We start from the raw sequence: 15,611 nt of genomic DNA, 5'->3' as shown, positions 1-15,611 counted from the left end.
TGTTGGAAGGAAATTTGGAAATATGGATGATACCAACTGATTTTAGCAAGAGATCAGTGATATTTCCAACCCAACTTCTTACGTTTGGGAGGGGTGCTAAGACTAACTGCTTCCAGGCTCTGTGATAACTCAGTGCATTTGTAAAGAGATAAATTAGAATTAATGTCTCAGCTACCACTGGATATACTCCTGTCCACAAAAAAATGAAATATATCAGTACCGTCATTTCCCCTCCACAAATGAATATGCCAAACTATTTTTGCAAATTGTCACAGTTAATAAAGTAAATATTACTCTTGTGTGATTCTGTCTACTTTGGCTGCAATATTTTGAAGTTGTCCTGTAAGTTAGGTAGATTTTTAGCTAAAATCTAATTGAATGGCAGAACAGGCTTGTGTGCCTATATGGCCTGCTGCTCCATTTCTTTGTATGCATATGAACAATCACAATATGAAAACAGTAGACATTTAAAAGTGCTAGGAAAAAGTATCTTACAGTAGCAACTTGTTGCAGATCAGTAATCGAAGGCACGGGAATAATTGATCTGCATTCACAAGCCTAGAAAGAAATTGTCCCAGTGCAGAGCTGAGACTTAGTTCCACTGACAGGAACAGGAATAATGGGGTACGGAATTCACTTTTTTGGGACATACATGTCATTATTATAAATAAATTTAAAGATTTACAATGGAGCAAAAACAGCTCCTTGTATAATGAAAAGGTAGATTTGGATAATTGCTGTAAACTGAAGGGAACATGAGAAGTATATTCAAATCAAACTTCTCTTATTTGGAGATTTCCTGTCATCCTGGGCTTTCCTTGCCATTGGTCTCTAGATCTGCTGCTAGATAGGTTCTTGTGGTTTCTGGTAGTACACCAACTTCACCATGCTTCAATAAAAGCCACTTGCTGCCTTCCATCATGGGAAACAGGATCTCCACAACCAACTGGTTATTTCACCCCCTCACCACTTGAACTAATTGATTTTGTTTCTAAATTTTCAGGCTTTGCTTCACTGAAAGAATGAACTCCATGAAGTGCTCTGACCCACATAAGAAAACACTTCGACAGCTTCTCCATGGCTTTGAAAGGGCTCAGAAGGCCGATATCCTTGCCTACAGTTTTGGGCACTTGAACCACAGGAATCTGTATAAAGTATCTGAACAGCATGAAGGCTCAGCATTATGGCAGGGTGCTAAAAAGTCCACCCTTAAGAAAGAGAAAAATGCATCAAAGCAGCAGTCAAGTGAGATCAAAGCAAAGAAAATGACCAATGCAATGGTAGACTTTGGGCAGGTGACCACTGTGCTGCCAATATTGCCTGCAGCTAACTTCCCTGACGATCTTGATCAGAATGCAGTTAGAGTTTTTCAGTATATGCCAGATAAGACTTCACGCACATGCTCAGCAACCACAGAAGCCAAGGAACAAACATTACAAGATCACTTCATCAAAGAGGAATTGGACTTAACTGCCCTCATGCTCATGAAACCTCAGCAACAGAACTGTGCACAACCCCACAGCAGTCATGGCCAGAGCCAATTTGTTGAATGCTACCTGGCTGGAGTCACAAAGGAGGACCAATTCAGAAAGCTACTTGAATTTGAGAAAAGAATCCTGATGAAGCAAGATCTTCTAGACAGGGATATAATGTCTGGTTACAAAGCTGTAGTGAAGCATGAGTGGAAGCTAGCTCATGTAAGAGATTTTATAGGTGTGCTAAGATGACTAAAACCGCCACTCAGAATCAAAATAGTTGGGGAGCAGAGGAGGGGAAGAAGTGAAAACCAGATTGTTTTGGGGCTGTCGGGAATTCCTTGGGAAGCAACTCAGTGTTGGCACTTAACTGTAGAATTCTACTCTCCTTTAAATAAACATAATATTTGTGCTGTTGAAAGTGAATTTACTGTGATTTAGGCTGCTTTTTTGAACCTGATGGAAAAGTGAGCCATGCCACTTTATCAGTGCAAGCTTCTTTTACATTCTTTCCTGTGTGTACAGCTTCTTGCTTTAGGGTCGTCATTTGGAAATCTACTAAACCTACCTCATATTAGAAAAGAAAAATCACCCAACTCAGGAGGTGAACAAAATACTTGCCCCTTAATTTTTTTGATATCACCTTCAGATCTGGTTCAGGACACTAAGAAGTTGCAAGAGCACTGGAGCCTAATTGGAAAAAATCTCCAGAAGATTATCTCCCACAAAACCAAATCAAGGTACAACAGCAAACAAAGATCAACCAAGAGGGAAGTGATATTGAAGTTAATTGAAAAATGGATAAATCTATGTCTACCATTACAAAAATTTCGATGTATGTAATTTCTTTAACCCAGTACAACATCCCAAGGTGATTCATAGGACTAAGCCATACAAGGAGATGTTATGACAGTTGATCATAAGACTGGTCAAAAACAGTAGTCTGAAGGAGTGTGATAAAGGGAGATGAAGAGATTTAAAGAATTTCAGAGCTTAAGCCTAGGAAAGTAACGCCACAACTATCAAGGTAACAGTGATTAATAATAATGACACACAAAAGGCCAGAATTGGAGAAGGGTAGAGATCTCAAAGGGTTGGAGGAAATTATAGAAGTAGGAGGGACAAGGCTGTAGCAGGAGATGATCTTACACACAACAGTGTGAATTTTGCAATGATGTATTGCTAGACCAGAAGCTAATTAATGTTCACTAACATAGTGGTTGGTGATGGGTGAACAGGATTTTGTGCAAATCAAAAAAAAATGCTGATGCTGGAAATCTGAAATAAAAATAGAAAATACTAGAAATACTCAGCAAGTCAAACCACATCTGGAAAGAGAAGCAGAGCTAACACTGAAAGGTCTTCAGACTGAAACACTAGCTCTGTTTCCCTTCCCACAGATGTGGCCTGACTTGCATTTTCTGTTTTTAATTAAGATTTTGTGCAGGTTGGGAGACAGGAGCAGAGAAAACTAATCTACTATTTTCTCTAAATTATTCAGTATTCATGGATATAAAAAGTTTTAGATTGAAAATTTTGGAAGAATTATACAAGAAACATTTTAAAGAGCCTGAAATGCAAAAACTTAGGTGGGAAGAATTAGTAGCAATCTGAAATCCTTGGCAAATTCAAACAAAACTATGGTCAGACAGCTTCTGAAGATGTAGTGCAAATTCAATGGCAAATGTACATGAGCAATGAAATTCTAATAGGGTATCAATGGTCAAAATGGCTTCATTTGATATTGTAAGGCATCAAAGTGGATATCCTGTAGAAAGCAGTAATGTTTTCATTACCAAGTTATTTTCTAAATGTGTAATTATTATGAATTTAAACAATGAACTAATTAATAGCAATTTGAGCAGCTATGGAGGTAACACAGATTAGCTGCTGATGTTTTGGGGATTGGGGAAGCAGAATAAAGAAGATCACCTCAACATACAGATAAGTTATTTCTTAAAGAACTTAATGTTCTAAAGCCAAAGCAAAGATGGTAATCTTCCATATCATTCAAGTTATGATAATATTGATGCCTTCCTCCCTTAGCATCTTCCTTTGCCTATATTGGAAAATAACTTAATCTACATGGTTTTGTTTTATCTTTACTGCTATTTTCTGTTGTTCAAATTATTTATTTCAGCAATCTAAAAGATAGATTTATATTTTATGTTTATACTTAGTACATTTGTCAAAGTTTACTTGTGATTTAAGCTTTTGAAGTCCTGCACCTAATAAGCATTCTTCCTTCTTTGTGAATCATCTCAGTTTTTACCAGTGATATCCTTTCTTAATTACAAATGTAGGAGCTGATGAAGTTAGGTCATCTGCCTGTACCAAACTTGAAACGTCTTCAGATCTTCAGTGACGTGTTTGAAGACATTTGCCGACACTCAACAATGTTTCAAGAAATTTTAAGTGAAATCAAGGTAATTTCCAGCAAACGTATTGTACAGTATTATATGCTTGTGCTTTGTGAAGTTACTAATTTAGTAATGCCTTTTTATGTGTATACATATTGTAATGTCCCAAGTCACTAAACGGGAGCAAAAGCTTGACAAGAATTAAAAATGACCCATTGACAGATATTGGCGAGAAGTTTGGTTAAAGAGGTGGGTTTTAAGGAGTAACTAAAGGAGGAGAGGAAAGTGAAGAATTTAGGGAGATTATCTGGATATGTTCAGGGGTCTGGAGGGTAGCAAGGAAGGATTGGGACCTGCCCAAGGGGCTGTGAGCAAATAAGTGGCTGGTGGAAGGAGTTGGCAGATGAGGACTTTGGGAGGATAGGATGGGACTGCAGGGTTGGGAGGGCAGGAAGTTTGGAGGGGTCATGAGGATCAGAGGGCTTTGGGTTTAGGAGGATTGTAGGTGCCTAGGGAGAAAAATGGAGTGTCAGAAGGATTGGAGGGGTTTAGAGCAGTGGTTTTCAACCTTTTTCATGCTGCAGACCCCCAGAACATGTCCTTGTTAGATAGTGGACCCCCCAAAGCCCACAAAGTCAAACAATCGATAATTCATGCCTACAACACTTAAATTACTGCACATAGGCCCTATTGAAATACTGACTATTTCAATCACCGATAATTACCAGCAGTAACTTTCAGTGTTCAGTTCAATGTAAAGGTTGTGCCTGTTTTGCACTGCAGAGTTTGTCCAAACGTGGTGGTATGTGCGACAAACATACGCGTATGTCATGCTCACTATTCAGTCTTGATCTGTATTTAGTTTTCGTGGCAGTGACTGCAGAAAATGCTATTTTGCACAAGTAAGTGGTTGCAAATGGTAACAGAACATTGACGGCTTTGCCGGACAGCAGTGGATTCTCCTGGGAACATGCTATCCAGAATGACAACAGTGAAATTCGGTTGAACTGCAAGCACCAAGTCCTGTCAGATGACAGTTCAGCCAATTCTTCTTGTTCACGTCCAGTTAAATCAGTAAGCATGCATTCAAACGGATTTCGAATCCAATTAAACATGCTCGTGTCATCGTCACCGAAATACCCATGGAAATAATGTGACAGCTGTTGAATATGGTTCAAAACAGTGCTCGCAATGGCCTCTGTCTTAGTCTCGTTCACTGTCAGAAATTCAGCAAGCAACGGAAGCATATCATAGATGTCTTCCAGATACGGAGTTTTTTCTGGAAGCCATTGATTTTGTCATGCGTTTTCAGAACATTTGAGCCAGGTCCTTGCAATGATAAATTTAAGTTATTAAAAATGTTGAAAATATCTACAAGATAAGCTAATCTGGCAACCCACGTGTCATCTGTCAAGAACTGTGCCAATGATCCGTTATGCTCATTTAGAAAAATGAGCAGTTCATCTCGAAGTTCATATACACGCTGCACAATGCGGCCTCGTAACAGCCATCTGACTTCTGTACGTAGCAACAAATGCTTATGCTTGGCTTCCATTTCATGGCATATGTTTTCAAACAAACGATGATTGAGCGGCCTGGCTTTGATAAAGTTAATGATTTTAATGCACGTGGAAAATATATCCGCAAGATTTTCATCCATATCATTTGCAGCCAAAGCCTCATGGTGAATCATGCAGTGGGTTGCTGCTACATGTGGAGCTACTTCTTTCACTCATGCGACTAGACCCGACTTCCGTCCCGTCATTGCAGCAGCACCATACGTGCATACTCCAATACACTGTGTTTACGCCAATGCCGATTGTACAAAAAAAGTGTCAAGCACACGGAAAAGTTCTTCACTGGTTGTATGCCCTGGGAGCACCTTGCAAAACAAAAAGTCTTCCAAAGCCTCTCCTTCCCAGCAATATGGAACATAAACCAACAACTGCGCAGCACTGGCAACATCAGTACTTTCATCGAGCTGAATCGTAAATCTGACTTGCTGAAGACATGCTATCAGTTGGCTCTGTATGTCTTCCGCCATATCGCCAATTCTTCTGCTTACTGTGTTATCAGACAGTGGAATGGCTTTCAGTTTTTGACTGGATTCTTTTCCCAGTACAACTTCGCACATACCTACTGCTGCAGGCAGTATAAGCTCTTCTCCAATTGTGTGAGGCATTCTGGAACGTGCTATTTGTAATGCTACTTAATATGATGTGCAAAGAACCTTCTCATTTACAGTGGTGCAGGCACCTTTCTGCTTGAGGTACAGCTCCTTTTGCCGCTCAAAATATTCCTTCGGCTTACTGGCAATATCTGGATGCACTATTGTTAAATGGTTCTCCAATTTTGCTGGTTTCATTGCATCGTTGGACAGTGCTTGCGAACACACAACACAGAGAGGTTGGTCTGCATTTGTCCTCACTGCGATGAAGCCATATGAAATGTATTCTGGATCGTACTTGCGTTGTTTTCTCTTTCGGTCACCCTTATCCCCTTCGTCATCAGAATCTTCCAGTTTCTGGTCAGCTTTTCTCTTCAGAAATTTCTCCATACTCAGCAATACACGCTGGACAGTTTAATTACTATTACTGATAAATAAAAGTATCAAAACTAATCTAAGATTTACACACTTGCGCACTTTTTGTTTAACAGTGACGTCACTGTGGCGTAAATGCACGGTAAGTAAGCAATATTATTAAGGCACACCAACAACGTCACTCAGTCTCGCTAACACTAGAGTGCACAACAGAATAGTAGTGAGTAGTGAACACTACTGACTACTCTGACTACACAAATCGAATGTTAAGCGGCAGCTTACCAGAAGGGAACACCGTCTAAGTCTCTAAGATTGTCGCCTATAACAGATAGAATAGATATGGCCGATTTTCTGAATAGTGGAAAACTGGAGCAAGCAAGTAAGCTACATCTTTGTAACAAGTCGCTTTTCCATTTTTTTCTTGGCTTGCTCACCGACCCCCGGCAACCCGCCACGGACCCCCAGGGGTCCACGGACCACACGTTGAAAACCTCTGGTTTAGAGGATAGGAAAGGACGTGGAGGCAGGGTATATTCCTCGCCTGGGTCTTGCAGATACAATCAAATTTGATGGGTCAGAGTGAAGTGGGAATGGTGGTTTTTGGTGCAGTGTGAGGTTGGAGTGGATTAGCAAAGGTAAGTATGGGACAAATCTTACAGGAGTCCCAATGATTGCTGCACTGTGAAAACCAAGTATCCCAGGAGTGTCCAGCAAAAGCTACCCCTGGACAATATGGTTTGTGTTCACTTGCTATGCTCCATAAGGAGTGTTGCACAAAAAACAATGTCACCCCATGTGCTCCGGTGCAGAAATTACCTTGGGTGCAAGGGGACTCATGCTCAGAAATGTCCAGGGGAATTTCTGGAATGATTGAAAACAACTTGGAAATGGTTATTACTGTATTCCTCTCCAGGGAACTATCAGTCACACAATGGTAGAAATAATAATCTTATGCGATTGATTTCTAGGCAAGGGAATATATTTTTTAAAATCTAAAAATGACAGCTAATGGTGTCTTAAATGTTACATGTATTGCAGAATATTTTTGAGAATATTTGTTTTATTCTTATTTAAGTGACACCTGCTAAAACTCAAGAAATCATTATCCCAAAATACATCTCAACCACTTGTCACACTGTATTTGCTTTCTCTTTGAATATTCACTATTCCAGATAGAATCCATACAGTCCTCCTTCATGTTTCCAAATTCTTAGACAGAGCACTTTTCTGTCCGTGTGAGGAGGACTTGCAACTTTGAAAAGAGATGACTCCATCTTGTACAACAAATGTTCTATTTTTATCCAGTTAAAACAGATTATGTAAACCTAATCAAGAGTCTTCTGACTGCACCCCCTTTTAGTCTATAAAATGACTTACTATTGTCACATTTGAAGCAATTTTTTCTGTCAACTTGTTTTAATTATTTCTTGTGTACAATTTAATTTCTTGTTAAAAATGATCAAAGAATTTGGCACCAGCTATAAAATGTTTCCTGATTATTTTAAAATTGCCATTTCATTTGTAAGTAATTTAATATTTTAATATTTTGGAATTGAAGCTTTTTCCTAGATGTATGATTCTGAGCTGAACCTGGATTTTGTCGTCGGAGCATGTGGAATTCACTGAACTTCTCAGAATATAGCTGTGCCACCTATAATGATAGACTTTTTATTTAGCTTTTGGTACTTTCTGCTTGGTAGCTTTTTTTCAAATAATTTTGAAAAACAAGAGGAGAATTTCAAAACATTTATTGAGATATAATCAATACAAATTGTTTTTGAGAGAGAAAATGAAAATATTCTCTTTATAGTAGTTGTTGCTTCTGTATTGTAGAAATATTAGGGAGTTTATAATGCTTAAAGAGTGAATGCATTCAATTACCGCAACTGAACTTTCCAAAATAATCCATCCTTTATCACTCTTCCGTAGCTTTTTCTCTCCCTTTCCCTCTGTCTCTTTTCTCTCTTCCACTCACCCTTTCCCCGGTCCTCTTTTTATTTAGCTTTTACAGAACCTAAATTGTTGGTTTACATAAACTATTGTATTTTGTTTCAATGTGTTATTTTCTGATTTGGCCCTATCACTCTCAGGTTGAATACGATGTGTACCTCATGTCACTCCTGGAATCTCAGCCAAAAAATCAACACAAGGTAATGGGTTTAAAAATGCCTACATGTTGGAAAATTTATAAAGGTATCAAAATTAGGAGGGTATGTTGCAGTATTTTAGCCAGTGCTTGTGACTGAGCTGTTCAATAAGACCATTTTTTGACAAGTTTCTTTTATGTTGCAAATTCAACAAAGTTCATCTGCCAAGCATTAAAAAGAATTAAAATCCCACCGTGGCAAGCAATGATATTGTATGTAACAAATCTGGTAATTCCTGAGCAAGTACCAGAAAGATGACCACAAAGGTTATGGATTTAAACGAAGTAAAAGACAGAAAATAAGAGATTCTATGTACTGAATTTGTGCAATGTTAAATAGATTCTCATCCTATTTAGTTTGGGTATGCTTGTATAGTAGAATGCCTCTTAATCATAACTGTTCCCAAAATCATAAAGAAGCAATAGATTTCTCTTACATCATATTAGCTTTGCTTCTTTTGGTAGCTGTGGTAACTAATCTCTAAGTAGATAGTTCTGGGTTTGAGGGCCACCTCAAGGATGAGCACACTACAGTAAAATTCTGATAATACGGCATCATGAGGACTTTTGGGGTGCTGGACTGGCAGCTATTCTAGACTTTTGGATGTTAATTCCCTTATTAACACCCAATACACATTTAATTTACATTTTACTGAAGGGAGTTCAGGAAACAGGGCTCCAATGAGTTTGAAGGGAGTACAGGAAACATCAGCCAGTGAGCCAGATGCTGAATCATTAGAGTCATAGAGTTATACAGCACAGACCTCTTGGTCCAACTCATTCATACCAACCAAGGTGCCTGGCTGAGTTAGTCCCATTTGCCTGCATATGGCCCATATCCCTCTGAACCTGTCTAAATGTCTTTTAAGTATTGCAGTTGTACCCGCCTCTACCACTCCCTCTGGCAGCTCTTTCCATGTACCCATCACGCTCTGTGTGAAAAGCCTGCCCCTCGTGCACTTTAAATCTTTCATCTCTCTCTTTAAATCTATGCCCTCTAGTTTTGGACTACCCCATTCTGGGAAAAAGATTGTGACGATCCAGCTAATTAATGCCCCTCATGATTTTGTAAGATCATCCCTTCGCTCCAGGGAAAACAGTCCCAGCCTATCCTGACTCTCCTTATAACTCAAGCCCTTCAGTCCTGGCAACATTCTTGTGAATCTTTTCTGCACCTTCTCTAGCTTAATCATATCCTTCCTATACCTTGGCAACCAGAACTGCATATAATATTTCAGGTGTGATCTCACCAATGTCTTGTACAGCTGTAACATGACATTCCAACTCTTGTTACTCAATGCCCCATCCGATAAAGGCAAGCATGCCATACTCCTTCTTCACCACTTTGTCTATCTGTGTCGCCACTTTCAGGGAACTATGACTTGTACCTCTGGATCTCTCTGTTCCACAACACTCCCCAGGGCCCTGGCTTTCACTGTGTATGCTCTGTCCTGATTTATCTTCCCAAATTGCATCACTTTGCATTTGCCTGAGTTAAATTCCATCTGCCTGTTTGTAACCTCAGACAACCACTGGGATTTCTGAATCATCAGATAGCAGATTATTGAGCTTTACTGTATACAGCTAACACTGCAGTGCAGAACTGAGGGACTACAGTAATATTGGAGGTGTTGAACAGGTGTCCCATCAGTCCCTTCAGGTCATAGAAATGATCCTATGGCATCATTCAAAGAAGATGTCTAATGTACTGGTCTATACTTGTTCCTCATCCAGTTACTAAACAGATTACCTTATTGTTATCTCATTACAATGTGTCAGAGCTTGCTGTGCACAAATTGGCTGTTGCATTTCCTAAGTTACTGCAAGACAACACATAAAACACTGAATTGACTGTAATTGAAACTGAAGGTGCTATAAATGTATAGGAGCATGACCATCATCAGTGAAGAGGCAAACAGAGTTAGCATTTCATGACAATGACCTTTCATCAGACCCTGAAAAACTTAAGAGAAGTTTCAAGGTCCAGAGAAAGGAGAAGGGAGTAGAACAGAAGGATAGGAATGGAATGGAGCTCAAATAACAAAATGCATATGATGCAGAAGGGAGTTGTAATAGGGCAAGTAAAGATACAAAAGATGGGTCTGGAGGAATTGTAAATGAGAATAGCAGAATCATTCTCTGAAATTGTTGATCTTGATATTGAGTTCAGGCTGTACTGTGCCTAACCAAAAAATGAATTGTTCCTTGAATTTGCATTGAGTATCATTAGATTAATAAACAGGACCAAGGGGTCATAGTGGGAGTGGCACAGATAATTAAAATGATAGCCAGCTGGAAGCTTGAGGTACTGCTGGCAGCCTTAAAGGAAATGTCCTGCAAAGCTTTTGCCCAATCTGATTTTGGTCTTCCCAATGTAAAGGAAAGCTCCCTCCCCTCCTCTTTTTTCTTTCCTCTTTCCCCTTGCCCTTTCCCTGTACTTAGTTACTTCTGAGGTAACACTGAATGATTCACATTTGCAAGTTTACAGTTATCAAATTATTTAGTGGTGTCTGAACTGGATACCATGTTTAACTTTTGCATGCCTTTTCCACTCTAATACAAGTGATATTCATAGTTGTATTATAACACTAAAGTAGGATAAGGATACAGATATCTGCTGTGACAAGGCAGCTTCACTATTTTGCTCATTGTTGAATGAAATCTAGAGGTGTGGATTTTCAAGGAGCTGAATTTTTTTAGATTATTTCTTTTCTCCTCCTAAACCCAACAGACTTTTCAGGCTCAGTTTCAAATAATGGAGAACAGGCTAGTGAAAACTCATCATGTGGAAGAAGCACATCAGAGAGTCTTAAATCTGGAGAAAGAAGCAAAACTCGCTCTGCAGAGGAATGATGAGTACGTACCTGGAATTCCTTTGAAAATTATGCTGTAATTTTGATGCTTTGTTCTGTAAATTACAGGTTTGATCATGTTATGTTGTGGCTTTTTAATTAGCTAATACTGCTTAGGCATACTCTCTGAGAACATGAGTCCTTATGTGTTGGAGGCAGAATGCATTTCAAGCATTTTTGTGGTGAATGTAGAAGATGGAGTGGTAAACTTACGAGCCTCTTCTCAGTGGGGAGTTGATTTGGGGGGTGGGATTAGAAGTATAAAAGTGGCACAATTCATCCAGCCTCTGTAAACTCTGAGACTCCCAAGCATTCAAATTTATAGAACGTGGCCATTAAAGGAGGGTATGTACAGATTTTTTCTGCTGATTCTGGGCAAACCAGCATTACAGAGTAAATCGCTGATATTAGACTGCTTGTATGTAGGGAGCAGAATGCCCGCTCACGAGAGTGTAAAATGTGTTTTTTGTTTGTTGTTATCCCATAATATATTAATTAGCCCCTTGCCAAATGTGACTCTTCCTTGCTTGAGTTAATTTGATACTGGAGATCATAGGATCTATATCTGATCATGTTCTAACCAACGTTTATACTCATTTATCATATGGATAAATAACTGAACTGGATGGCCTTGCTAAGCTCTGATTCCATAACTCATATTGTTAGGGTAAGTATAATATTTTCAGCTCCATCTCAAATAACCTTGTGAAGTCAGCTAACACCATAGGACGGAGATCAGACAGGGATCATTCTGATAAGTATGACAAAGAACTATTTCAGCCATGTATTTATCCAGTAGACCATTGGGAAAATAATAGTTAATATATTGTTGAATAAAACTGAAATTGCTACATAAAATTTCCAAACATAATGTTTTGTTTAGTGTTTTACTAAATGCATTTAGAAACCCGGGATAACAGGCAACAAAGGATACAGGATTAGATATTTACCATGCTGTAAATATATGTTAAAGCAGTGTTGCTTGGGGGACCTGCACTAGTTTGGTGGAAGGCGCCCAGGTTGCAATATATTCTATCATGTATGAGTCCCAAGATACGTAAATTGTAGGGCAGCCTTTGTACAGGTACCTTTCCTGTACACTCTTTCTCCATATGAATTGTGAAGGTTGTAGAAGTGTGTTAGGAACAAGACTGAAGCTGAGGGAAAGAGAGACATTGTGGGTGCATGACTGAAGTGGACTGGTAAAAAAGGAAGGTAATATTGCTGTTGTTGTTACTGTGGGGGAGTCGTTTGCCAAGATGATCAGGGGCAGGGGCCAGGAGACAAACCAGAGGTTGGATCGAAGAGATGTTTGAGCAGTTGGCAGAAAATCAGTTGGTTGGGGGTGAGCAGAGAACTTTGAAAATGGGTCTGATCAAAAGTCAGAGAGGTTTATAGAATAACTTGCTTGGACTTCCTGAAATTTGGGCCCACTTACAGCTTGCTTCTGTGCACAAGGCGCCATTCTTCCATGTGGGAGACCAGATCAAAAAATCCAGAAGTTTGCTACTGTGCATAAAGTATCTCATTGCTTTAAGCAATTGGCTTTTTTTTAAAGGAAATGCCCATCTTACAGTGCAATATAACTTCTAAGTCACTATTTTCTTAAATTAATTTTTTGGGTTTTAAGGGAACCAAAGGAGTTAGGGTTAGTGCAGTAATGTGGGACTGAGGTTAAAGACCAGCTCTGATTTTATTGACTGGTGGAGCAGGCATGAAGGACTGAATGGCCTCCTGTCTTTTCTGTATCTTGTGCTCTTATAATATATTATTGATTCAATTGTCTTAATTTTACTCAGCTTTCTTAAGGGTATTTAGTAGAATTATAAAGCTGTGTGTACAGTGGATTAAGGAGCTTAAAAAAAAGATGCTGATTAGTAGTCACTAATCCTGCATTGTTTGGTTGTTTAAGTACCCCAAAATTTAAGAAGATTGTGACCTAGAAGTTCTTTTGCACCATAAGATGGTCACGGTCTTTCTAAAAATGACAATTGCCTAAAATATCTCTGATGTTGAATTTGAGTGAAATTTGCTCCAAACCATTTTCTGTCTTCTGTAAAGGTTTTCCTCATTGGAACAAATGACATCAATCTTCTCATAAATGTGCAACCTCTATTCCTCATGCAAGTTTTACCTTTCACACTTTAACTACAGTGGAAATGCATTGATATGTTTTAAATATCAAATGACATAACTTCAATTTACAGCACCAGCTATTGGTCAGATTCTTTTTCACCACCTGGTCACCACTTAACATTGACCCATGCAGGCAATTGGGTTCGATCAGGACAATGGATGGTCTTGGGTCGCTGAATGGGGAGATGGTTAGGAGGTAGTTGTGATGAGGTGGGCTTGTAAAAAATGGGTCCACATTTCATGTGGTTTACCACATAGAACGGATGCATGCTTTTAACATACTTCGTAATTATGTTTCTTTTTTAGGTTAAGGAATGAACTTGAGATGGAACTTTCAAAACCGAAGCAGCAAGGTAAATCAAACTTTAGAATCAATGCTTTGGGCAGAGTTACCAACCTGCGGGATTGCCCTGGAGTTCTAGGAATTATAGATTAATTTCTGGTCACTAACACAGGAGAAGATAAGTAATTAGGGAGGTAAGATTAATTATGTTTCCTTTGAGCTCTATTTTTTGTTAGTTTTAAAAAAATGTCAAATCCAAAATATTGCTCCTTGATAGGGGTAGTTAGAATTGGTAGGTCATGTTGTAAGCTCCAAGAATACATTGGAAAAGACTTGACAACTTCAACTTTAATTATTATTCTCATTAATGGGATAATGATGTATATTAACATTAAAAAACAGTTTAAAGAAATTAAAATTAAAAATGAAAACCCTGCCTTTTGGCTGCTCTCACCCCAAAGGTGAGGCACTCCATTGCACGTATCACAAACCTGTTACCTGGCCTTCCTTTGTAAGTGCTGCCTGCAGACTATGTTTTTAAAAAATGCTGGTCTGGCATTTTAACCTGGTGTAGTTTTGTCCAATGGTTTGGTTCCCAGATGCGTGCCTAATTCCATTTACAGTACATCCGTTCCGTACTGTACTGTTCCATACATCTGAGAGCCTCTTATGCTTTTATGGCCTCTCATATTGGGTATGAGTGGCGGGGGTGGTGGGATGAAAAGAGTAAGAGAGAGTAACTGTTTCTTTGCTCATATGACTTAGATGATCTGTTGTTCTACCTTTATGAGTGTGATGATTCAAGTATTATAGAGTAGTAGGACAGAAATTAAAAGGTATTCACAAGAAGTGCATGCTCGTATGTAAGCTGTTAAATCATTATCAAGGTTTAAAAACTTACCGCAGAATGGTAAACACTATAACTGAAATGTAAGAAGAACCCAGGTACGTTCGTTTAAGCCAGTTTTTTTGTTTTGGGTCCATGGACTTGAATTTGAAATCCCAAAATCCAGTTCTTTAATTTTTGAATTGACCTGATTAAAAAATTGAACAAGCAAGTCCAAATAATGTTCTGAATTTTTGAAGTTATTAGTAAATAATTTTGATTGTTACTCAAAGAGGAGTTTTAATTTTGGCCAGTGCTGTAAGGGCACTGATATTGAATTAACTGTTAGCTTTTCAGTTCTCCTGATTTTAACTTCTGTTGAAGTCAATTCTATTGACTTCAGGACAATGTATAAAAAATAGCATTTGGTTCAGACCATTGGTCAAAATCATAATGATTCCCATTAAATGGTTTTGAAACCTTTTAATGTGATAAGATACTACAACTTCCAGTTTTATAGGATTTAACATTCTTTTGTAATTAGTGTAAAGTTTGCATAGATTAGCATCTCATTCTGGTAAAACCTCAGATGAGGGATGGGAATTGCAGTGTTTTATGGATAGTGACGTGTGTGGGATCTAAGGTTGAAATCATGAAACCTTGTCTGGCAGAGAAGATCCAGCATCTCAGGATGTTGGTGTGGGACTGACATTGGTTGTAAAAATTAAAAAAGTAATATCCCTTTCACAAAGGTGGGAATATCTTCATTCTACAGTGATGCATGCTAGTGTCTAGAGACGTGATCCCAAGAAATGAGTGACAGCCTTCACAGAGGAAACAAAAAAAGGAATATATTTCAACAAAGATAAATTAGTCCTCTTATTTCTTCAGTGGTGAAGTTTTCTTTTTCAATCTTTTTATTAAATTTCAAATTAATAAACATAACAATAGTGATTACACACATGGTGCGAAGAGATCGGGATTACAATAG

General features: G+C 38.6%; 1 protein-coding gene across 2 annotated transcripts in view; it reads left to right on the top strand.

The window, feature by feature from the left end:
- Positions 1–15,611, top strand: part of LOC127568314 (uncharacterized protein C6orf118-like) — a 40,627-nt gene that overhangs the window by 769 nt on the left and 24,247 nt on the right. For both annotated transcript variants that reach the window (XM_052011927.1, XM_052011926.1), the window contains exons 2-6: positions 1,004–1,697; positions 3,779–3,901; positions 8,468–8,527; positions 11,255–11,379; positions 13,818–13,864. In XM_052011927.1, the coding sequence (XP_051867887.1) occupies positions 1,023–1,697; positions 3,779–3,901; positions 8,468–8,527; positions 11,255–11,379; positions 13,818–13,864 (1,030 nt within the window). In that variant the 5' untranslated portion in view covers positions 1,004–1,022. The remainder of the gene's footprint in view (positions 1–1,003; positions 1,698–3,778; positions 3,902–8,467; positions 8,528–11,254; positions 11,380–13,817; positions 13,865–15,611) is intronic.

The sequence above is a fragment of the Pristis pectinata genome, chromosome 3 (assembly GCF_009764475.1).
Source record: "Pristis pectinata isolate sPriPec2 chromosome 3, sPriPec2.1.pri, whole genome shotgun sequence".
Classification (NCBI taxonomy): domain Eukaryota; kingdom Metazoa; phylum Chordata; class Chondrichthyes; order Rhinopristiformes; family Pristidae; genus Pristis; species Pristis pectinata.
Note: the sequence above shows the minus strand (reverse complement) of the source record. Positions and strands in the feature narration are given on the sequence as shown.